The sequence below is a fragment of the Podarcis muralis genome, chromosome 3 (assembly GCF_964188315.1).
Source record: "Podarcis muralis chromosome 3, rPodMur119.hap1.1, whole genome shotgun sequence".
Classification (NCBI taxonomy): domain Eukaryota; kingdom Metazoa; phylum Chordata; class Lepidosauria; order Squamata; family Lacertidae; genus Podarcis; species Podarcis muralis.
Window position 1 is genome coordinate 46920392 of NC_135657.1, and position 26113 is coordinate 46946504.

The window sequence follows — 26113 nt, forward strand, 5'->3', positions numbered from 1 at the left end:
TCCTCATCCTTGCTCTAGGAAGACCAGACCCAGCAGCTGGTTTCCTTGGCGATGAAAACAAGGGGCTACGTAAGTGGCTGTGTTTTGCGTGCTCCGTCTTAGTGGTTGTGCTGCACCCATTGAATGGCATGCAACTTTCACTTGCCACAGGAAATAGTTGAATGCCAAATTACAATAGGGACATATGGCTTGGAAAGGGCTTCTGAAACTATTTGGAATTTATATGGAACTGTCATATTTGCTGGATGTTTTTTTTTGCGGCCCAGTGGTAGGGAGGAGAGATGTTTATATTATACTTGAATTTCTGCATTGTCTTCATTGACCCACTTGTGGACTTTAATTTCAGCCGATTCAACTGGAACACATTCCCTTTATACTACCTACAAAGATTACGAAATAATGTTTCATGTGTCAACTATGCTTCCATATATGCCCAGTAACAGGCAACAGGTATGTCTCAAGTCAGCTTTAGGGAATCATGCATGATGTCTTCTCTGAGAAGTTGTTTGTAGAATGTATTTTTTTTGTTGAAATGTTTGTTATTAATACTCAGTAAAAATTATTGTTATTATTTTACCTTGAGGATTGCATATTGCTTACGGATTAAAATGCTTAGTTTTATTACTTCTGCTTTGACCCAAAAGTTTATTCTGTTAACTATTTTGTTTTCTATCTGGTCTTTCCATTTTTTAAAAAAGAGAGAATAAATTATTTCACTGAATTGCCAGTATTCAGTGATACAGATACTTCTGGAAACTTAAATACTTCCTCTCCTACCAAAACAAACTGAATCCAGCCTAATTTTTAATAATGTGCGTTTAAAAGATGCAAGTATATGTAATTTGATTTTTCATGGTGTAAGTTTTGGTATTCTAATAACTTAACATACTGCTTGTCTGTTATGCACATAGATAATAGAGCATTATATAGCAAACACAGTTAATGTTTGAACATGTACCATTCTGTTCTAGTTTAGAATATCTTGCAGCATTAAGGATGGCTAAAAATGACATTGCATCAAAGGTTTTGTAGAATCCTAATGGTTGCAGTCTTGAATGATTTGAAGTTAATGGGCTTTTGCCATTGGCTTGAATTGAATTATGATTTTCTTTTTTTTGTTTCTGTAAGGTTAACCCTGTCTTTGCCTGTACTAATTGATATAAATAATACCTTTGGCATAAGTTTGCTTTATAAATGGGGTTTAAAAGAAATAGATATTTTAAAATGTATAATATATTCCCACTTCTATGAATTTAATGTGTGAATAAAGAAGCCATTCACAAATGAGATTACTGCTCAGAGTGTAACATTCTGCAAGCCAGTGTGTGTAGATAAAAGAAGCAACAACAGTTCCTTGTATATCTGCACAAAGAATAAGGATTTCTGCAAACATATTTTCAGACTTATTGACAGCTGTATAAAAGTTATTTCCTTATCTGTGGTGAATTTGTTTTGGGAGAGTAGCTAAAATTGTAGTAGTTAGGTTGTATGATATTATATTTATGCCTAAAGTGAGCAAGATGAGAATGTGGCAGAACTTGCAATTCTGGAGTTCTAAAAGAATAGCTTCGTAGATGTATAAAAATTAAAATAGTTTTATAATAATTGGCAAATCACTTTCCTAGAAGTGGGTAGGTGTAACCAGCTGTCTTGTTTACCAAATTCACCAAACTATCAGAACTTTATAGCTTGTTTTGTACTGTTTTAACTCAGGTGTACTTTCTATTGTTTTCAATGGGAACTATTCCCAAGGCAAGTGCCCAGAGGATAGAATGAAGCCTTAGTTGGATAAAGAGAAAGTTTTAATAGAACTGCACAGTTCTATCTAATGAGAAAATATTGTAGCAACACCTTTTAAAATGGAGCTAGAAATTATACGTGAAAGGCATATAGGAAACGGCTTTAGAATACATCTACCTCAGTGCTGTCTACACTAACCAGCAACAGAAACTAGGGTTTCTGACAGGGGACATTTCCAGCCCTGCAGCTAGAAATGCCAGGAACGGAACTTGGGACCTTCTGCATACAAAGCAAATGCTCTACCAGTGAGCTGTGTCCCTTCCACTATACATCTTCCATATTTGGTCTACCTATGGTTTTTGGGACCATTTTGACCATTTATGATGATACAGAAAAAATTCCATCTATCATATGAAGTTAATTAAATTTCCATGTAATTTAGAAACACTTAAAATTTATTTGTGATCCAGTGCACATGCCCAAGGTGATTAAAGTGATAGGCTAACATATCAAAGTTGTGAACAAGGAGCTTACTGCATTTATTTGCAAATATTTTATTCCCTCCAATATGACACAAAAGACAGTATACACTGGAATAACAAAATGTTTGAGAAACTGTAATCTATCTGTGGATGGGTTTAAATTGCAAAGTTTAACTATTGTAGAAAATACTTCTACAAAAGATATACTCAATGTTGATTTCAAATATTTTTGTTCCTAATTGCAGGCAATGACAATACATTAAACCCTTACTTGATGTTGAATGTTAGTCTTTGTCTCAGTTTTACCTAATCTGTGAGCATAGGAAATAACCTTTTACCTTGATCCACTTCTTCCAGAATTGTATGGTGTTTGTCACCCTCACTATTGTGTTTGCTTGAGCCACTCATTTCACTCTTCAGTTTTCTTACCTTTGCTTATATCTTTACCTAAATATTCCCTAATGTGTCTTCCTCTCTAGACAAACTAAAGCCTGTTCTTGGTTTATCCTCAAAATTTTCCAACCTAATTCCATTATTTCCCCAGTAACAATCACACCCTTCCACAATGTTTTAGTAAACACTCATCAGTCTTTGTACCTTGGACAGTCTTGGTATATTTAGCAGTAATATCATAGTATGTTCTATGGATTTCTTTGGATAAAATAATGTGGAAGTTTTCCATATTTAGGTAACATTGGCCTCATTTGCACTTATCACTAAGCCAAACTATGGCTTAATTTGAACAAAACAGTGTGCTGGTGCATATAGTGAAAATTGTGGCTGCTTTGCTCCTTCCCTGCTGTTTCACTACCAATAGGTAAACCATGGTTTGACTTAGCAAACTTGGGCTTACGGTTTGTCTCCCCCAAATCAAACCAAGATCAGTAAGCCGAGAACAAACTTTGGCTAACATTGTGGTTTGTTTGGAGTGAGATGAACCATGAGCTCTAGTTCATAAGGCTAAGCTTAGCTTAGCTAACCAATGGCTTAGCTATTGGTAGTGTTGCTGCAGGAGCAAAGCACACTTCTTTGTTCACACTAAACCCTAATTTGATTTAGCGTTATGCACAAACCAGTCAACTGAGATCTGAAGGCCCCCCACATTATTTTTTATGATACTGGATGCCAGTGGTATTTGCACAGCATGGACACTTTTCAATAAAATGTGATAAGCACACTCTAGTAATCAACATTTAGCCAGCCTTAATGTGTAGAAGAAATAGCTAATGAATGTTTATTTTCTCTTTCTGTTGGTACCTCCTTGCCAAACTATATAATGTAGAATGTACCCATGGAAGTATTCTTGACAAGCTAGGAACAATTCACATAAAATAACAAACCTTTCCCTCTGAGACACACAGGAAGCTAAGAATCAGCATCACAGATAAAGTTGCTGCTGTCCTCAAGGAACAGTCTTACCAGCCCTGTGGTATAGAAATTTTACTTTGTGTACAGGGCTTATCTTGTTTCATCCACTTATCCGAGTTATTTGGGAACTTCCCATCTTAGATTTGAATGGGATCTAGAGGTCTAGCCTCCCACTGAAATTATGGTGTGAATAGGTTTATACATCCATTATACCTCGTATGATCACTGGCCAAGGTATGTAGCCAGCTACTGTGAGCACTATCTCCAATGAACATTTCATAAAATCCAATTACCTGTGAGCCAGAAATAGGCCACACCAGAACTGTCTGTTGCTTTTTCTAGGAAATAACTACGCCCTGCTTGGTCACTGATCAGGACATCCCTCTAGTTTTAGAGCGAGCAGGAGATCCAAACACACAGGTAATTTTTCACTTTGGCTGCAATATAGGGTGGGGAGTCTTCACTCTGTGTTCTGATCAGAACAGAGGGAGCTACCCACTCTGGTGTGGCCAGTACCACCTCCTTGTATTGGCTTTCCTTACACATCACAGTTAAAGGCTTCTCCTGTTGAACTTTTACCCTTGTAGACACCCTTTCCAGATCATTTCCTTGCAATATTTCCTCACACTTCTGCCATTTGCTTTTGTTATCTTTGGTCAGATCTGATTAATCCAAATCTGTTGTCAAGTTATCTCCTTGTCTGATATAATAATAATAAAAAAATGAAAATGAGTTACTGTCTTGGTATGTAAGATTAAATGCTTCTTCAGTGTTTGGAATTTTCCAAGTTTTAATCAGGTCTGATTGAAATATGTGATCTTTGTATATGTAAATATTAACATATAATTAAAACTTATTATGAAACCACTTATTTTATTACTAAATTAAAATAAGCTTGAAGGTTTCTTGTGATGTCTTTTCATCCCCCCCCCCCATTAAATTGAATGAAGAAAGATGCTTTATGTAATATGACAGGATAGCTTTGTTGCTTTAGCTTGAGCAAGCAATTAAGGCTTACAGAAATAGATTGAAACAAAAAAAAATCCTTCCAGTAGCACCTTAAAGACCAACTAAGTTAGTTCTTGGTATGAGCTTTCGTGTGCATGCACACTTCTTCAGATACACTGAAACAGAAGTTGCCAGATCCTTCTGTATAATGAAGGATCTGGCAACTTCTATATAATCTGGCAACTTCTATATCTGGCAACTTCTATATAATGAAGGATCTGGCAACTTCTGTTTCAGTGTATCTGAAGAAGTGTGCATGCACACGAAAGCTCATACCAAGAACTAACTTAGTTGGTCTTTAAGGTGCTACTGGAAGGATTTTTTTTTGTTTTGACTATGGCAGACCAACACGGCTACCTATCTGTAACTAGAAATAGATTGCTGTGGCTTTAGCTGTCCGATAATGGTCAATTTAGCTTGGGAAGCTTAGAGATGAATAAAAATATGCTAAAGGGACAGATTAGGTGGTGCATCCCATTTCAGATTATCTGGAAAACTTAAAATCACATTTGATTAGCACGTTAGGAAAAACAGTAAAGTAAATTGAAGGTCTATAATTAAGGTCAGATCAGAACTAATACATTATTTTTAAAAGGTGGTAGATATTTCTTTTCTAACATTCTCTTAACTTGATACTATTTCATATTAAAATTAAGTTCATTAATGCTCATATTTTACTGGATTCATATTTAGATTTACCACACCAATTAAGGTTGTGATTACATTTCTTTAAAAAAAAACTATTATCAGTGGACCTTACTTCCAAGTTAATATTGTGTTAGAACTAAGGTGAAAACTGTTATTAGGGTCTTATTGTCAATATTGTGTTACTTCCTGAAAATAATCCCACTTGACCTATGTACTATATTTAAAATTCCAATTGAATTGTATCATTGTTAAGAGTGTGTTGGAAGGGCAGTTGAACAAATAAGGAGAGAAAGGGGAAAAGAACTTAGAGATATGAAAAGAAGCTCTGTATAATAGTTACATACCATTTTCTTCAGTTTTCAGAACAGTGTCTCTCTTTTTTTCATACCTTTTTCTCCATTCAATTTGCATTCCATTTATACAATCCTACCGAGATCAATGTATTACATATCAATATCATCTATTTAACTCTCCTTGCCTGTTCCTTGCATTTCAATTCCCCATTTATAATTATATGGTTCTATTACTGTTTTTTTTAATGATGTTGTACAGACCTTTATGGTACTGATTATAATGGTTGTCTGCTATGTTAACTGAAATATTAGTTGTACCTCAGAAATCTCACCCTATTTGCTAACATTTTAAAGAATGAACGAGTTCCAATTTGTTTTATATGGTTAGGTTAATCCAATTACGTTAATGAATATGCTTATGCATGTTGGTGACAAGACTCAAATTCCTTTCAGGAACTATTGATGCCCTTTAAAATAGTTTAGAAAGGTTTATATTGCAAATGTCTGTTATTTATTATTCAACCCAATTAGCACCTAATATCTAAGCCAAGTCATGACTTGAGGCAAATATGTGGGATCCCAAAAAGGAAATTGTCCATTTTGCTCCTGTCTAGTTTGTTTTGCTGCTGCACTGTGCCGAGCTAAGTTATGTTTTGGCTTAGCATGTCATCCAAACTCGGGAACCTTTGCAGCCCATAAGTGGGCCTTCTAGAGATCCTCTGGAAAAAATCTGTCCTCCACTCAACTAGCTTTTACATGCCTTTCCTCACACATACTGGAGTAAGCAAAATGTTCATTCTGTTTGTGCACTTTCCTGCAGGCATAGCCAATGTGGTGCAACTTCTTTCAGTCTTAGCCAGCATGGCTAATGATCAAGGCTGATGGGAGTTGTTATCCAAATCATCTGGAGGTCACCATGTTGGCTACCCCTGGAATATTTACTTCTTACTTCTGTTTCCTGATTTTTACTCTGTTACTGTTAACAGATGAATCTGAAATCAAAGGTATTATTGTCACTTTCTGCAACTTTAGAATAATTTGAATATATGGGAAACTACATCTGATCAGTACCTGAACTTTTATTTTGGTGATGTGTTAGCAGTGATAAAACTCACTTCCATAGAGCCTTTGGGGGGAATTCAGCATTGCCCCAAGGAGATCATTCCATTGGCACAGTTACTTTTGCTTACCAGGCAAAATGAACTCCTCCCTCTGCACCCTGTTCTGGGGGCTCTCCTGACCCTCCCAATCAGATATGGGGAGGGCATTGGTGCGAAGGTGAGGGGGGCAAGTCCTGTTGATCTCTTAGGACTTGTTGCATTGGCTTCTGCTAGTGCAACAGATTAGTTCAATCCAGTCCAATTACTTTAGTCCACCTGTAGACCCAAGTATTTATGCCCCACTAAAAACACGCTGAAATTAGTGTCTGTAGCTGTAAAATGGATTGCAGCTACTGGCTTATAAAGGTATGGCAAAACTTTCATTGATTTTAATAGAGTTGGGTTGTACCCTATACCATAACTTAGTGTGCACCAGATGCATACCCACAGTTGTGATTTTCATTCACATATGTCTGTCATCTACATCATTTCAAAAGCCAGTAATAGGTAATGTTTTAAATAAAATTCAATTAAAACAGCTCAGAATACAGCAGAGGTCATATCTCCAATTTTCTACCAGCTTAATCCTGGACATCCCAAATTAATACAGTAAACAAAAAGCTATTGCAGCATTCCCAAAAGCTCTGAGATCAAAACTTTCTGGTAGATGGACTTAACAGAGACTTTGTGTTGCTTCAGTACAGTGGTACCTCGCAAGACGAATGCCTCGCAAGACACAAAACTTGCTAGACGAAAGGGTTTTTAGTTTTTTGAGCTGCTTCGCAAGACGATTTTCCCTATGGGCTTGCTTCGCAAGACGGAAACGTCTTGCAAGTTTGTTTCCTTTTTCTTAACACCGTTAATACAGTTGCGACTTGACTTCGAGGAGCAACTCATAGAACACGGTGTGGTAGCCTTTTTTGAGGTTTTTAAAGACTTTGGTGATTTTTGAAGCTTTTCCAAAACTTTCCCGACACTGTGCTTCGCAAGACGAAAAAAATCGCAAGACGACAAAACTCGCGGAACGAATTAATTTCGTCTTGCGAGGCACCACTGTATTTTCTTTCACTGACAGCTCTGCTTTTAAGCTAACAAAGAGAAGCTGAAATAGCTTCTGGTTTACTATTGTGGACTACTGAAGTAAAAATTCACCAGAAAACTGCATGTGAACATCAGTATGTGTTTGTGGAGCTCCTGGATTGTAACATTTCCAACACCTTTTCAGCTTTCCAAATAATTATAGAAAATGTTGATGTTTTAATTACATACTTGTTACATGGTTACAAGTTATTTAAATTGATATTAGGTTATGTTACTTAAGATATGTTACTCCAAAATATCATCTTTAGCTGTAATATGAATGTCTGCATGTACATGTTTGGGGCAATATCCAAAGGACCCCTTTCTTTCACAGACTCTGCTGCAGACACACTACCCAAAAAGCTGTTTTCCAAAAGTCTGGAAATAAAAGGCAAAAGCTGTGTTGAACCGCTTCAACATACATTTAGGAATCCTTGGATCTTGGCCTGCCTTTGTCCACTGCTGCATTTCCAAATTTAATTGAAATAAAATTGTCTTGTGAAGATATTTGGTGACTGTTGTGCTTTTTATGGTGGGGAAAGATTAGTTTAAAATGTTGAGAATTTCTAGTCGATATAGAAACCACTACAGTGAGGAAAAACATCTTAAGGAAACAAGAAATGTTTATTCCATATGTGAAAAGTTATTTTGCATCTTGGAAATGATTAAAGGGCTATTTAGTGTGGGTCTGTGCTTCATATACTTGAACAAGACTGGTTTAAGATTTTACCTATTCTCAACCCACCACTTTCCCCTTTTTAAAGAGCTGTGTATTTCAAACGGTATAGACAAGACCTGTAAAACATACCGTACTTGGATTGCGTGCTGCCTGTGCCAAGACAAGAACATTGTGACTAATCAAAGTGTAGGGTTTTTTAAAATACATAATTGCCATTTTTAATAGTTATCTTTTTTTCTAGTGGATGTGAAGGAAATTGTAGTCACCATTTTAATGTTTTTTTGTTTTTTTGTTTTGCATCTAGCTTTTAAGGAAAAGGCACATAGGAAATGACATTGTTACCATTGTCTTCCAAGAGCCTGGAGCGCTTCCTTTTACTCCAAAAAATATCCGTTCTCATTTTCAACATGTGTTTGTCATTGTTAAAGTCCACAACCCTTGCACTGAAAATGTGTGCTATAGGTGAGTACAGGTTTATCAGTTGCCTTGGTTTCTTAGGCTTTCATTGGAAATTGCTGGGGCCATTGTTTATTTGCTTTCAGGCATTTCTGCATTTTCCATGTATCTGTGCTCCCAGCTCACCCAGCCAACCATAATGGCACCAACCTCCCCCTTCCACTCAATGAATGAGCTTAGTGGGAGACCCACTGGCCATATCCTTGCCTGTGGGGGCTGGCAGCAAGCCCCCAAATGGGGTGCCTCAGGGAGGGGCTAAACCACACTGGGATCCACTGGAATCACTGCCATCGGATGATGGAATTTGTTCCAGTTGTCTTGTACCTCCTCATCTTTGGCCACAGTGAGCAACCAGAGTGCAGATGGGTGGTGGATGTACTGCTCCAAAAAGTCCAAATGATGGCTCGAGAGGGTTTGGATTGCACCCTAAAACCAAAAATGACAGTACTTTAAAGAAATATTAGTAAGGTTCAGGAAACTTGCTAGCTTCAATAAAAATAAGTTGTATGGTACCTATAGAACGTAGTCTCTATATTTAAATCTCTGAATTATTTGAGGACAAGAAGCAATCTTATGAAAGCTGAGCCCTTTTGTTAATGCAAATTTCTATATGCATGGGGACTCTAGACTGGAGAAGTGGGGTAACTGACTCAGTTCTAAGGTAGCCCATCATGGATCATGGCATGCTTATATGTTCATACCATGAATCAATACTGTATAGGAGTGCATTCTAGGCATATGGCATAAAAAATTGTGCATTTGTTTATACACTAGTACGCTGATCTATATATTTAGTGTTCATGTACATGCATCTGTAACACACCATTTTATGATGGGTTGGTACAACAACATTTGTGTTCTGTGAATATTACATTTTTTGATGCAGCACATTTTCAATTTGATAAAAAAATATATTCAGTTAGGAAGAGTTCTGTAGAGGGTTGGACTGCATGATCCTAGTGGTTCCATCCAACTCTACAATTCTATGATTTTATTTTTCTCATTTTGCTGCAAATGTAATTCCTAACAATTTCTGCTTTTGAAGAGTTTTGAGGTAGTTTATTATATAAATTTTTCTTGTCCTTGGTAGGTGCATGAATATCTTATGTATAAACAAATAATGTTTTAGTTAAAATAACTTACGAAACGTTGATCCTATAATAAGTTTTCTTCATTTTCTAGTGTTGGAGTTTCAAGGTCAAAAGATGTACCACCTTTTGGGCCACCAATACCTAAAGGAGTGACTTTCCCTAAATCAGCAGTTTTCCGGGACTTCCTTTTGGCCAAAGTTATTAATGCAGAAAATGCAGCACACAAGTCAGAAAAATTTCGAGCCATGGCCACTAGAACACGGCAAGAGTACTTGAAAGATCTTGCAGAAAACTTTGTTACTACCGCTACAGTAGACACGTCAGTCAAGTTTAGTTTTATTACACTGGGAGCAAAGAAAAAAGAGAGAGTGAAACCAAGGAAGGATGCCCACTTATTCAGCATTGGAGCAGTGATATGGAATGTGATAGCACGAGACTTTGGTCAGTCCCTTGACATTGAATGTCTTCTTGGTATCTCAAATGAGTTCATTGTGTTGATTGAAAAGGAATCAAAGAATGTTGTTTTCAACTGCTCCTGCAGAGATGTTATTGGATGGACATCTGGATTAATGAGTGTTAAAGTTTTTTATGAAAGAGGAGAATGTGTTCTTCTCTCAGCACTTGATAACTGTGCTGATGACATCAGAGAAATGGTTCAAAGACTGGAAGTAAGTATGGTTCCTTTTAAGTGCTTGGCAATTTCAAATGCTATTGTCAGTAATTTTTCAAGATAATGGAGATGGATAAATATGATACCTGACTATAGAATTTTAAAAATGAAAAATTTACCGGACCATTTCAAGGGTATTTCTGTATTCCAGGCTTTAACTGGAAATGTGGCAGCTGTAGTCTGAAACAGAATTCTCCCTTTTTATTACAGTTAGGGTTGCCATATTTCAAGAAGTAAAAAATCCAGACAATTCTACTAAGCATAATAAAGAATTTTAACTTAATTCAGATTCTCTTTAAGTGTTGAGATAATTCAGATAGTTCAGATAATTTTAAGTGTTCACTTAATTCAGATTCTCTTTAAATGTGTTTTAAGTGTTCGGATATATAACCTGACCCAATCAAATGAGTAAGGTTGCAATAATTTAGCATTGTTCTAATGAAAAAATGTGATCTGTACCTGTAAAGACTTCAGTAAATTACTATTTTGCTTCCTTGTTTAATATAAGGCAGCTGCTAAGTCTTCTACAAACAAAACAATCCCTGAATTGTTATAATAATCAGTAAGAGAAATGTACTGTCTTAGAAACTGGACACAGCACAGATGGTTGCTCCAGGGGCATCAAATGTTAGAGCTTGGAGAACAACATCTTTATTCAGAAATCTCTAGTCAGCCATGAATGACAAAAACACTATTAGCTACCCGAGGGGTATAATATATTAGTACATGTGACTTTGCATTGTTTGAAAGCAGTTCAAGGCATGTGTCCAGTGAGGGAGATGTGAAGACTTGGTTAAAAAAAATGGAAAGTGGTGGAAAAGAAATGGGTGTATATGAAAAGTGGGTGTGGGTGTGCATGCAAGACTAGAAACAGATTACTGAACAATTGGTAGTTGGGAGGGGGATCTCTTAGGAAATGCACCTTTCAGAATGTGTAATACTAATGTGTATAAAAGAATCCTACAGTTAATTTACCCTGCTGAAAAAATTTAGTCTTAAGATTCCAAAGCAGTAATAAGACTGATGACAGAACTGATACTGTGTCTGACAGGATTACTGAAGAAGTAATTATTTTCTATCTTGATGTTGGAAACTTACTTCAGAAGTTGCAGAGTACATCTTTGAGTGTTTGGTCCAGAAGTACATTATGAGATTATTCCAGTCATTTTGATTCTGAAACCTGGTGGACTTTGTACAGGCTGGCTTTTGACTCCTCTTTTTAGAATTTGTTTAAAATATTTATGCATGGCCCTTAATAAAAAAAAAATTCCAGGGTGTCTCACAATAACACAACTACTATACACTGTAATATAGCAAACAATTTTTATTTTCATCTTGTTTTTAGGTAACTTAGGTTAGGATTCACCTAACCAGCCCTGTCAGTGGAAGCCCTGTGCAAGGACTTTCACTTGTGCTATAAGGCTTCCCCCATCTCTCTCCTCCCACCCCATGCCTTCCAGAATTGGATTGGGAGAACCTCCAGAACAATGTGCAGGGGGAAGCGTATTGTTCCATTTGGCAAGCTGGAATGCTAGCACAGATAGAATAATTGGAAGACCTTAAGTCTGCAATCCTAAACACTTAGCTGGGAGTAAGTCCCAGTTAACAGTGTGCCTCTTATGTATTGGTTCCATCATGACACTGATTTATAAGTGTTCTAATAAAACAAAGTTATTGTTACTTTTGGATTTCAGAAACATATCAAACAGTAAATTTTTATCTTATCTGTTATAATAAATATTAGACTTCATGTTCTTAATGGCAGGGGGATAAAATCACATTTTAAAAACCATTTCAATATCACCCTACCCACAGCTCACCATTTCTGGAATTTTTACATCACTATTCTTTTATACTGTGGTCTCACTAATTTATTATTCCTTTAGATAGTAACTAGAGGATGTGAAACAACAGAAATGACCTTAAGGAGAAATGGCTTGGGACAGCTCGGATTCCATGTTAACTTTGAAGGGATTGTAGCAGATGTGGAGCCATTTGGTTTTGCCTGGAAAGCTGGCCTACGTCAAGGCAGTCGCCTTGTCGAGATCTGTAAAGTAGCTGTAGCAACCCTGACTCATGAACAAATGATTGACCTGCTGCGCACTTCTGTGACTGTAAAGGTGGTGATTATCCAGCCACATGAAGATGGATCACCTAGACGGTAAGAAGTCACAGTAGCTAGTAGGTTATTTGTGTCTTCACTGCTGACATTCTTTTGCCCTTTTCACAGATGGCTTTCTTGTTAAATGGGTAGTGCTCATTTGGTGCTAATGAGACTTGCAGCTAACACAGTCTGTGAGAGAAGTGCTATCTTGTAATAGATGGAATGGATCTTATAAGTTATTTTAATAAAGGATGGATTGTATACTGGGGGGACTGGTTGCTTTTAGTTAAGTGAGCAGTGCTTTCTGAATAAAGTGAACTGTTTACTATAGAATAGGGAAAGCATCAATATGGGAATAAGGGGGAAAGTGGTGGCAATTAATCAATGTTTTTGAAGAGAGTGAAAATTAATAAGGGATTTGAAATAGGGAAATAGAGTAGAAATTAATATGGCTTTTGGAATGGAATGGAAATTAATGAAGAATAAGGGAGGAAAGGGTAGAGGGTAATAAGGAATATTCAGGAGAGGGGTGGGGATGCTCAGTATATTTAATGAGGCGAATGGTTAAGAAAGTTTGGCTTTGACTACACTCACATTGACATGCAGCCCCTGGAGGGATTGGCCATGGGTTGATGCAGTCCTCAGCACCAAAAAGGTTAGCTACTGCTTGCCCGCATGCCATGTCCTCATAGGGAAGGTATTCCAAACCCAAATCATTTTGCTTGTGCTTTTCTGCACCTTTTTCAGCTCTCCAATATTCTTTTTGAGATTGGGCAATCAATGTTTTCTTCCATTTCTCACTTTCAACTAACGTTAAAAGTATCCCGAACAGATGGAGCAAGGAAGAAATTGAGAAAGTAGAAGGGGAAACTTAGGTTAAAAGAGGCAGCCTTGTGCTAGATGTGCCTTTGTAGCTAGGCAGATGGATATTATGAGGACAGAATACATGTCCGTTATACCCGCTTTAATAAATGATTTTTTTATCTCAACTAATTCAAGTGTTCAGTTAGCTTTCTTTAATAGGGAGAGTGCTTGCTGTGTATGACTGCCACATTAACATATTTAACTATAGCATTGTAGAATTGGTGATATATATGTTGCGTTTTATTTATGGATGTTCTCCAAAAATTAATTTCTTAGAGTGAAATGGGGAAAATTATCCCTTTATTGCTGCCACTCGTATTGCCACACATGTGCTGCCTTTGGAAGACATAGAAATATGTCTGTATATCATTGTTTTTTTCAAGTTGCATATAATTGGCAGCTGAAAGATTTTCTCAGCTTCATTTGGAGATTTTTGCCATCTGCTTCCAAGTATGAAATAACACTTTTTGGTACTTATTCTCCTGATTATCACTGGTGCCATTCCAAAACAGTTGGATCCATAGCTTAGGATAGGCTGCAGACTGCAAAAAGTCTAGAAAAGTCAGAGCCCTTCTACAGGCTCTTAAGTCATCATCTACCCCAACAGAAGGAGAAGGGATTTTCTGCAGTATTAACTTCCTGTGATATGAGAATCTTCAACTGCCTCTTTAAAAGAATGTCTGCTCTTCCTGGATTATCCGACTCTTTGAAGCCTTCTTAGCAGACTGGACTGAGTATAGCTTTCCCCAGAGTCCACTGTTTTTTACTACTTCCAACCAAGGTGAATAATAATGGATAAAAGTGTAATCTTACATTTTTAAAAAGTTCAGTCTATAATCTGTTTCTCTTCTAAAAATAATGTGGTTGAAACCATGAAGGTTATTGCAAAACATCAAAGGCTCAAGGTGCCGTAAGACTCTTTTTTGCAAGAACAGGCTAACTCAACTATTCATTTGGGAATTGGTTTAAAACTAAGACTGACCTTAATATAAACATATAATATCTTAAATATGAACATAGAACCCTCTTGTGAAAGACTCCTTTTCTTTCCTTTGTAAAGACAGGTCTGTGCTGCGAAATATTTGTTCATGGGGGGGATATGCAACATACTAGATCACATCTTAAACCCTGATTCAAGAGACCAGAGACAAGGAAGTCATCACAGGTTCTAAAATTCATATGATGTCATGACTTGCCTTATAACTGACCCCATATATATCATGTTGTCCTGTTTGATGCCCAACTATCTGAATTGTACAATGTTTATGACTCTACCACCCAAACAACAAGGAATTCACTTTACATCTCATGGCGAAAACACTGTTTTGCTCTTCAACTACCTTTCCTTCAGAGACCAGAAAATATGACAGCAGGGGACTTAGAGACAATACTAGTGGACATCACTTACGATGAAAATCCTAAGATGAAGACATGATCATGAAACTTACGAGGTTTTCCAAGTTATCTGCCCCTGGAAAAAGAGTACTCTCCACATCCAAAAAATTTCTCACATGATTTTCTTTCCAATACTTTTCTATAAAGGTTAAAACTCCAGTCCACAATCAGCAACTGGGACAAATTATAATAGATTATGTGTGTCTGGTTTCCCACCTTCTGTGCTTGACAAAATATTAAAGACACCACTGCCCTAAGTTTTGTTACCCCATATCCAGCTCAAGTTCTGTCACTGCATTTCACAACCACAGGCATATGTCCAGTGAACAGGAGGGATAGCTAATTTGCTAGCTTAATCTATTCCCAGGCTTTATCCCTGTTCTATTGACATGTTCAGCATATTTTCCTTCCCAATGTGGACAGATGGGCTAGACCCTGTACTTCCCATGGCTAAAGATTTTCAGCCTCATGAGTCTACAGACCATTGAAATCAAACTCTGGGAAATCCATTGAAATCAAAGGTCCATGTTATATTATCTCAAAACTCAGGCTTGATCAGATCATTGATTTTTTAAAAAAATCTAGCCATACTTAACGTAGGTGATGCTGTCCTAGCATCAGCTTCAGTTTTTGTTGTGTTAGTGACCACTATAGGTAGAAAACTCCACTTATTCAAGCTTTGGGCTTTGTAGGGCTCAGCTGATAAATTTGCCCTTTTCCTGCTGAGAAGCCATTCAAATAACCTCTAGATGAGTTTTAAGGCTCCGTATATTTGCCCTTAAGTGCCAGGTATTGTGGTGCTGTTATTATTTATTTATTTATTTTTAAAAAGATTGCCCATCCCTCTACTGGCAATCTAGATTGGGACCTTAGAATGATGGGGCATGAAGGTTTTAACCCTTTGCAGTCAATTTGGCCCCTCAAGCTTGCAATTAGCACAGTGTGTTTTTTAAAGCTCGCTTTCCCCATGCAAGAAGCCAGCATGGGAAGCCTGGTCTGAATTGGTACCATAAGGAGGCTAAAGGGTTAAAGCCCCCTTACTCCATAATAGGGTCTTAATATGCTTGGCCACCTGGGCAGGGAGTATGTGTTTAAAAAAAATAGTCCTCTGCACTTAAACAACACAGATATGGAGCAAATGTATCCTCTAGTTGGGCCCTCAGTGAACTTGTGGGTAATAAAATAACCCCTCAACCTCACTGAAGTCTTCCTTGTTTACTCTTAGATATCTTGAACACCAGGGATACTAGCGGCATGTTCAGCAGGCAGGTTTTCCTTGGAATGGAAAAGCTTGCTTTGCATTTAGTTTTATCTCTTGACAACTTAAATTTTACATAATCTAGTGTAAGAGTACTGATGATGGGTCATATTCCATAATATGATATAATTGATATAATATAATCATATCATTTTATGACATGCACATGCTATATTTCTTTTTTAAAAAACGATGGGCTGTATCTCTACAGGACTCAAAGATTATTATGTTTATGTGTACCGCAGGGGTTGCTCAGAACTGTGTCGAATTCCCATGGTGGAGTACAAACTTGACAGCGAAGGCACCCCATGTGAGTATAAAACCCCTTTCAGGAGGAATACTACTTGGCATCGGGTGCCAGCTCCTGCAGGGCAGCCTCTTTCTCGTGCCTCTCCAATCCTAGGAACATCTGATAGATTGCAGTGCCAGCAGCTTCTCCAGCAGGCGCAAACAGCCATTCCTCGCAGTACTTCATTTGACAGAAAGCTGCCAGATGGTGCAAGGTAATATGTTCTCTCTGTTATTAATTCCCGTATTTTCTTAGTGCTTTATTAGTAAACCTTTCTGGTCTTTGGTATGAAGTGATTTTTTAAAAGCTGTTTTCTTTTTAAACCTCATTCATATACTACTGGACAAGGTTTTAACAGATTTGAGCTGCAGTGAGCTTAGTGTTCGCCTCCACTAATCCTTCTTGAAACAATGGTCAGTGCTAATGATACTTTAAAAGGTAGACGACATTAAAACTCACACCCTCCTCTCTATTTATAATGGAATATAAAGGCTAGGTACCAGGCAATTTCGGCCACTGTGGTAGTCGACCCATAAAATAAGAACTTCTGAATAAGAGCAACAAGCATTTAAAAAAATGAAATTAGTTGCTTGCAGGTTAATACTTTCATCTCATTCCGAGAGAGTTTTATTATATTTGTAACGTCAATAGAACATGGCTATAAACGTCCAAGAGCAAATGGATATTTGTGGAATGATGTCTTTGTTTAAAAACTGAAATGACTTAAAAGTTAAATGAAAACCCAATTGACGTTTGTTCCAATTCAGTAGTAGGCAGCGGGTTTTTCCAGGGAAAAGGGGCTGGACAAAAAAAAATCCCCTCTCAGGCCCGTACCTAGAAATCACAGGACAAATGGAAGTGCGGATGAGCCCAAAGACACTATTGCTTGCAAGGATTGATCTATATGTACTTTAAAAAGTGCTGAATTGTGGTCACTATGCGAAAATGTGCAGACTGTAGGAAACATCCAGTATCACACGAGCAGACTTCACCATTCTCTTGCTCCCTCGTTGCAGGCCCCTCCAGAGCAGATTGTAGGGTTACTGAAGGGAGGCTGCATATCATTAGATGTCCCCGCATCTAAAAATGGTTTAAATTTCACAAAAACTATTCCAATGTCTTCATATTGTTGTCTGTATTTCTAATTTCATTAGGAATTTATCTCAAAAATTGATTGTTGTTGAAGCATCACAGATCTGTGTACATGGTTAATTACTTGAGTCACTATTTCAGAAGTTCACCGAGCAACCAATCATCCTCCAGTGACCCAGGACCAAGTGGGAGTAGTCAGTGGAGACACCAAGTGGGATATGATGGGTATTTGTTTCTTTACATCTGAATCCCTTTTTATGAACAGTAACTGTAGAAGCTAATTTACGTGTGGACTATCCAACTGGCTGTTGTAGAATGTTTCATAGGTGGCTTTGTAAAGATAATAATTTAATTACCGTATTTACTTGATTCTAATGCTCACCTTTTTTGGCCAAATTACATTGTGAAAATTAAGGTGCGCATTAGATTTGATGGCACGTTTACATTCACCAGGAAATACTTCTTTTGGTTTCAAGGTTCTGAAAACTGAGGTGTGCATTAGATTCGATGGCGCATTAGATTCAAGTAAATATGGCATGTGCTGCTGTAGTCAATCTGCCCCATCTCTGAAGGCTTGGAGGCAATCTATACATAGCTGAGTGGTGGTGGTATCTAGTGGTGTCTATTTGCTAGTGGAAGTGCATCAACTAGCACAAGAAGAGGGAGCTGTTTTTCACCAGTCCCCTATAGCAATTGCAGCCCCCTGTGTCATATCTCATACTGTTCAAGAGGGTCTCCCAACCCTCAGGAAACGCTTTTGGAGCAGCATTTGGCTGTGGGTGGGGGGGGGAGCGGGCTAGGTTGGGTAGACCTGATTAGTGAAAAACTGGTACCCTGCTTTGCTCAAGTGAAAGCGGTTCAGTTTGTAACAAAACCACCCACTTTAAAAAGAAATCAACATAAGAGATAATGTGTTGAGCAGGGGTATCAGCAGCTATATTTGGGCAACTTTGTGTATAAGTCTTAGATAAATAATAACTTAAGCAGAATATATTTAAATTGTTCTAACTACTGTGGAATGTCTTACTCTTCTTTGCTTACCAGTTGTCAATACTGAAAATATATAGTTATGCCATTTTGCAGGAGGGATTTTATAAACTGGATGAGAAGCTTTCCTAGTGAGCAGGGGAAAGCAACAATTTATTTCTTTGTTAATAGGTGCCAGTCCCCTTTACTTCATGATCACCAGGGTTCAGGTCCACTGGAGAGTGAAGGAGGCAGAGAACATGAAGAATCTTTGGAAGCGACCAGGCATCCCAAAGGTAATTATTATTCTGTTTCAGTTTAATTACAGCTTTGCTGGTTTGTTTTCCACTTGTATAATGTTTTGCATTATAAACTATCTTAAACTATCACTGGCATACTGATGGTAACAAATGCAAAACCTTTGGAAATATTTCCTAGCCATTTTATGTAAATGTTAAACAACATGGTTGAGAATATCAACCATGATACAATTATATCCCAAAGATTATTCCCACTGGCACATTCTGAAATCTGGCCAAGAAGGACATTTTCTCCAAGTCTCATCCCAGCTCAGTGATCTAGAAGGATGTCATGGTTGATAGTATTGGAAGCTAGTGAGAGGTCAAGAACCAGCACTCTCCTTGCCCAGCTCCTGGTATAAATCCTCCACCAGGCCAATCAAGGCTATCTCTGTTCCAAAACCTGATTCCACCCGTATGAGATTTGCATATTTGTGTGTAAACCTACAGAGTATTTTTCTTCACGTGAGAGTGTGATTGCTGAAAATACAGATTCACTCATGCTAAATCTCAAGATTTATAGTTATCAGGTACCATTTTTGTCCTTATGTGGAACTTACAAGAATTAGTGCTGTGGTATGATCGGGAGCTTTTGCTGCAGCTAAATGTGTATATGGTTCCACAAGGTTGTTTTTTCTAATACAGTTCTGCTACTTCCTTTCTCTCTTTTTATATTCCTATTTCCCTGTTTCTGTCTTCCTCATATAATTGCAAACATCCTTGCACACACCATTTTCTACCATATTTTCACACAGTCTTGTGCACCTGCGCTTAGTACTCTCTTGAATAAAGACTAGAATCAGCTGCATATGTATCTCATCACATTTGTTGTTTGCAGAGAGTTTTAGGATATTTTTTTATCCACATACAAGCTAAATTACTTTTTCCTCAAAGCTACTGGGATGACTCCTTTTAAAATGATACTGTTTATCTCCCTCTGTTTTTTGATCATCAAAACATTAAGAGGATGTGTGTATTGATTTTGCATTGTGCTTGCATTTCCATGTGTTTTGTAGAAATAACACAGCAAAAGGACATGTACAAACAGGCCCTTCTTATTCAGAACTCTCATTTAGTAAGCTGTATAGACATCAGTTTAATTATCCTTTAAGATGATGGGCAAGAGTAAACTCTCTGCTCTAGGAAATTTCAAAGAACATCACTGTTTCAACCTGATGCATATAGCATTAAGTTGTGAGCTTCTTTTCATTGTACAATATGTTTTGTGCGTTTAGAAATTAAAACACATAATTATTTATGGCAGAAACCAAGTGGCATGCACCATCAACCAAAGTCTTGAGTTCCTATAAAGACCGCGCTTTACAGAAAGAGAACAGTGGCAAGGATTCACCAAACAAATTTTCTCATGTAAGTCTTTTTTCTTAGGGTTTCCCAAATTAGGAATCTTTCCAAATATGTGGGCACAGTCTCTGTTGCAAAAAGTTGGGAGAGCTGTGCAAATAGCTGGTTGCATTTGAGCCACCAACTTGATTGAAAGTGTATGTTTTGTCCCTGCTTCCCCATATAGAAATGGGAAGTACAAATTACAGATGGTAAACTATCCTGCAAGATGAATGAGCTATTGGGGTTAATACATTTATTTCTGTATCTTGCTATGTCCTACAGTTCTGTTTGGCATTGTTTTGCGTCCTATCATTTTAATGGAATAACTGAAAAACTGTAAAATTGAATGGAAAAGAGGCCATCCAGTTGTATCTGCCAGTGTTACAATCTCAGTTGTGGAATAAATTGCCAGAGTCTTGAATTTTTTTTCTAAAGTGTGTGCACAACTAATAAGCATCACTGATGCAGAAGTAGTTTCAAGTATTCTTTCTGGCAGTGACCTCAAACAATCTCATTATAAAGGGCATGTGCAGGTTTCTAGGGCACTGCATGGATTAAAGCTTCATGTAAGCATCACTCTGGTGTCTGATTAGAACGTAATTTACATTGACTTGCATAGTCCTGAATACATTTCCTATTGTATTCAAGTGACATTCATACATTGCCATTTCTTGTCATATTGTGAGGGATAAGCATCTGTTTTAATTACCAGCAATTGCACTTCTTTTATTTAGGGAAAATTTCACATTTAAAGAATGCATCTAATAAGAATATATTGTTATGCTTGTTCCTGTTAATTTGTGTGGTGGTGGTGATGACCTGATGTTAAGAAACAATTATTTCCAGCTGAATTAAATAATGTGAGAACTGAAGTGTGAGATTTAGAAAATAGAGCCTGTTTGTGCACAAATATCACTTTTGTGGTAAATTAAATGACAAGGGAACTATGCCAAGCCAAATTCTTCGCTTTCCTCTAGTTCATATGCATAAGCAGTCCCTCCCCCGTGTTGCAGCTAGCAAATGTTCATTGCCTTTTTGTCAGTGAAACAAAAGAGCAATCATCAAAGCTACTATTTCAGCATATTTGATTCCCACACTCTGTCCGGACAAAACCAGTGCTGGTCACAGCACATCTTCATGACTGAAGGATGATTGTAGGATCGAAACAGCACTGGTTATATAAGCCACCTGAGGGAGCAACATTGGCACAAGGTTATCCTGTGTCTTGGGACACGGGTGGCGCTGTGGGTAAAACCTCAGTGCCTAGGACTTGCCGATCATATGGTCGGCAGTTTGAATCCCCGCGGCGGGGTGAGGTCCCATCTTTCGGTCCCAGCTCCTGCCCACCTAGCAGTTCGAAAGCACCCCTAAGTGCAAGTAGATAAATAGGTACCGCTTTATAGCGGGAAGGTAAACGGTGTTTCCGTGTGCTGCGCTGGTGCTGACTCGCCAGAGCAGCTTCGTCACGCTGGCCACGTGACCCGGAAGTGTCTCCGGACAGTGCTGGCTCCCGGCCTCTTAAGTGAGATGAGCGCACAACCCTAGAGTCGGACACGACTGGCCCGTACGGGCAGGGGTACCTTTACCTTTACCTATCCTGTGTCTTATCCTATGTTTCTGCATACATACACATTTAGGTGGATATGTGCTGGCTATTTTTTAATATGACACAGGCATTTTAAATCCCTTTTCCTTTCCTCACTTACACCCTTTTAAACATTGACTTTCCTCAATACAAGAGGAACTGATACTGTTGACTTTATCTGTATTTCTTGATTTTGAATCTTGCATATTTTGCTTGTTATGGCAAAGTGGGGAAGAGAAGGTGAGAACAGTTTGGGTTTCGCTGTCCCTTGCTTGCCCAGCTTCAGGAGGGGCAAATGCAGAGGCTGATGCCGGTCCTTTTCTTAAAATAGTTCATCTTGTGTTCAATTACTTGCAAACATGTTGAGGTTCTCTTATAACAAAATGGATATTATTATAACATTTATTCTGTACTGAACACAATTCACTCTGCACAGTGAAATCTTCTATACAATGGGCAAATTATTTCTCATCCTGTTTTTACTTCAGTTTGTTAAATTTGTTCTTTGCTTCCCATAGCCAGAGTCCTGAAGCAGCTTACAAATGATAAAAAAAATTAAAAATACAAGTGATAATGGCATATCCATTAAATCATGCAATAAGCAAAAAGTGTTAATTCAAAAAGTCACTCAAAAAAATCCACCACCACCAAGATGCATTTGAGCATGTGTTAATCAAAATACTAATTATTTTATCCATATTTCAAGTTTATGCTGTTAGCATTATTCATTATATCTGCTTCATTTTTATTTGGCACTTCCAACAAGTAGTGAGGCAGCTGCTTGCTTCTTTGATTGATGAAACTGTGAATAAGAGAAAGTAAAACTGTATTGTAAAATGTTTCTCTTTAAGATTGGAGACAAAAACTGTTCCAGCCATTCCAGCAGTAATACCCTGTCAAGTAACACATCCAGCAACAGTGATGATAAGCACTTTGGCTCCGAGGACCTAATGGACACTGACTTGCTTGGATTAACATACATTAAAGGGGCTTCTACTGACAGTGGGATTGATACAGCTCCTTGTATGCCTGCTCCAATTTTGGCTCCTTTGCACCTGGCTGGAAGCCGGTCAGGGATACATAACCGGACTGATCAGTGGGCTGAATCATCTGAAACTCCTGGACCAGATGATGAGACTAAAATGTATGCTGTTCACAGCTATGCTTCTGCCATTTCTAGCAGTCATACAGGTGATGGTAGCATGGGAGACCTCAGTGAAATATCTTCACATTCCAGGTAAGCAATCCCCCAACCAAAGATTCCAGCTCCGCAATTCTGTGATGGATAGTTCTGAGTTAAAGCGTAGATTTACCCCTTTTTTCTTTTCTTTTTTTTGCTATTAACATTACATTTTACATGAGTTCTTTTATAAAACCTCATTTCAACAATGTTACATTTCAGAACAGAGGAGGAAAGACTAAAATGGCACTTTCCTTACGAACTGCCTTCATGTGCTTGACAGTAAAACTATAAAAGGAGAAGAATATGCAATATTGTGTAGAGCTGTATATTCCATGCAATTGCATAATAGCATGTGACCTGTTTTCTTTGTTGTATGCTAAGTCTCTGCTTGTTCAACAACATAATTTAGATAACATGATTTTATATGTGGACACTGTTGAGTGGATAGTCTTCCCATGTGGCAGAAGATTGAACTAGATATCCCCCTACCTCTAATGTTTCAATTATGAAAGCTGTAAATTACATTACACTTTTTAAATCTGCAAAACCCTTTGGATTATCCCAGCAGATATAGCCTATTGCAATCTTGGGGGGGGGGGATGCACATGAACCCCTCTATGCATTGAAAGAGAGCTTGGGTGAGTGCATGGCTGTGTGGTCTAGCTCCACCCACTGCCGCCACAGATGTACTTATGTAGACCTTCTGACATCATTTGAATGTGCTGGCATCAGGGGAGTGTGACAGTGTTGGACAAGGCTAGCCTGCATGAAAGTGATAGTAAGTTGGATCAAGCCCTGTAGCCCTACCACACGCTCTTTCAGTTCATGGAGTGCTCCATGACTTTTGCGTAAAATGTTGACACTGAAAAGAATGTGACACTCAAATGTGTGTACATATTTTACCTTTGTTTTGTGAACAAATGGGGCTGGTTTAGGATGGTAGTGATTTGCAGGGCAGTCCCTAGTAATACTGAGTAAAAGCATATGTCCTTTGAGTGGAACAGAACAAGACTTTCTAAAAACTGTGTTGGGATTTCCACATTTAGAGTTTTTAAGGGTTTAAGAACTTAACCAGCGGAAATAGTTCCTATTTTTTACTTTTCTGAAATACAAAACATTTGCCAACAAACCAACTCCGCACTTGAAATCCTGTCACTTCAAGTTCTGTACTAAATGTCTTTGTACATCTGGTCTCTGTAGTTTCAGTTTCAACTTAACTAAGCTGTAGAAGATGGCAGTGAAGTAAGAACATAAAAACTTTCAGCTAAATAGAATAAAACCCACAGAAATATAGGAATTCCATGTGTGTGTTCATCTTTCTTGCTGAAATGTCAGTTTAAACTATGATGTTTGAAAGGCCTCTTACAGCAATGTTTGGGTATATTTTTGAATAGTTTATCTGATACTGGTGTGTTTTAAGCATTGAGTTAAATTGAAGAAAGGTGGGACATATGTAGTAATGCTTTATAATCTATAAGAAAATGTACTTTTAAATTGATTGGGCACAATCTAGCCAAAGAATAACACTGTCAAACACTGTGGTCATTATCTGAGGCCATTCTCTGGATTTCCCGCCTCCTGAAAAAAATCATATAGCTGATCCAGGAAGTGGGGCGGGGGCTTTTGGTTGTAGCAACCTATGTTATATCCTCCCCAGGGAAGGTCATCTGGTGCCATTCTTGATATCCTTTTGGTAGTAGGAGAATTATTTTTTATTTGCCTAGGTATTCCAGCATGTACTGGTCTTAATAGTGGCTTCATCCATTTTGCTGGATTTTATTGTTGCTGTGATTTTCTCTACATTTTTCCTGTTTTAAGTTATATTTCCAATTCATTTATTTTTAATGGATACTGCCTTGAAAATTGTACAGCATACATTTTCAAAATAAATTTCCTATCAGCTGTAATGGGGAAATAATGAATTTCTATAAATACATCCAGTGAAGCCAGGATGACTTTAAAGTATTTAATTGATATTGGACAAAGAAAGCAAATAACATTAAATATGACTGACTTCTGTCCTTTTGAGAAGACTTTATTAAAAAAAAATGTATGTGATATATTTTCCTGTCTCATATATCCTCATGTAGTTCACTGTGTATTTTGTTTTGTGTGTTTTCCTCTCTTCTAGCGGGTCACATCATTCAGGAAGTCCTTCAACACATGGCCCTAAAAGCAGTGGATCATTAGATACATCCAAAGTGTACATAGTGTCACAAAATTGCAGTCAACAGATCTCTGGCTCCATAGCAAAATGCTACCCTCGACAAGGAGCTATAAGCAAATATGTCATTGGCTGGAAAAAGTCAGAAGGTAGCCCTACACCTGAGGAGTCTGAAGCTTCGGAATGCCAAGAGTAAGGGAGAATTTGTTTTCTTGGGGAAGAAAAGTCTGTGTGGATTGGAGGAGGAGAGCCTAAATCATGAAAGGAAATGCAGGGTAGATGATGTATAATCCCTGGACTAGGAAGAAGCAGGGGAAAGGCCAGACAAAGTTAGCTGCTTTCTATCAATATGGCATGAAATCAAAATTCTAAATCACTATGTAGAAGGAAAGTGTATAGTTGAATATTTCAGTTTGTTTTATATATTTTTATGTGCTGTTGATTTCTTATCCAAAACAGCTTTGCAAAATTTCTGGTAATAACAAAACATGCTCTAATAATATAATTACATAAATGTATAAGGAATGTCATGCTTTATTACTAGTAACCTAATCTGTACTCAACATGAATGTGTGCTTTGTTATTTTTTATTTAATAATAATCCAGGAACAAAAAGGAATTGGGTTGTGTGTTTTCTCCCCCATGTTGGAACCCAACTTTAAAAAACAAACAAAAAAACTTAATGAATGATGTACTAGATACTGTTACTGTGGTTTTAGTGTCAGTTTTGATCATCATTTTAGAGAGTTAACAACTTTGCAGCATTCCCTCTAATTGTAAAGAACAAATTGTTTCTACAGAATGTATACTGATGTTGAGGGCCTATCATCAAGTCAGCTTCAGGCCTCTATAAGGAATACAGTTTCTGAAAGTCAGCGAGTCTTATCAAAAGAAGAGTTTCTGAAGTTGATGATGCCAGACAACATCTCTGTGGAGGAAGGCAGAAGAAAGGTTA

General features: G+C 37.7%; 1 protein-coding gene across 8 annotated transcripts in view; it reads left to right on the top strand.

Moving 5' to 3' along the window:
- The window catches only part of SIPA1L2 (signal induced proliferation associated 1 like 2), a 75694-nt gene that overhangs the window by 30812 nt on the left and 18769 nt on the right, over nucleotides 1–26113 (top strand). For 6 of the 8 annotated variants that reach the window (XM_028724028.2, XM_028724037.2, XM_028724033.2 and 3 more), the window contains exons 6-17: nucleotides 347–450; nucleotides 3933–4010; nucleotides 8703–8860; nucleotides 10037–10613; nucleotides 12502–12776; nucleotides 16482–16739; nucleotides 17759–17842; nucleotides 18776–18879; nucleotides 20147–20250; nucleotides 22663–23048; nucleotides 25126–25350; nucleotides 25959–26109. In XM_028724028.2, coding sequence (XP_028579861.2) covers nucleotides 347–450; nucleotides 3933–4010; nucleotides 8703–8860; nucleotides 10037–10613; nucleotides 12502–12776; nucleotides 16482–16739; nucleotides 17759–17842; nucleotides 18776–18879; nucleotides 20147–20250; nucleotides 22663–23048; nucleotides 25126–25350; nucleotides 25959–26109 — 2504 coding nt within the window. The remainder of the gene's footprint in view (nucleotides 1–346; nucleotides 451–3932; nucleotides 4011–8702; nucleotides 8861–10036; nucleotides 10614–12501; nucleotides 12777–16481; nucleotides 16740–17758; nucleotides 17843–18775; nucleotides 18880–20146; nucleotides 20251–22662; nucleotides 23049–25125; nucleotides 25351–25958; nucleotides 26110–26113) is intronic. The other 2 variants (XM_028724034.2, XM_077925792.1) reach the window with 1 other exon arrangement.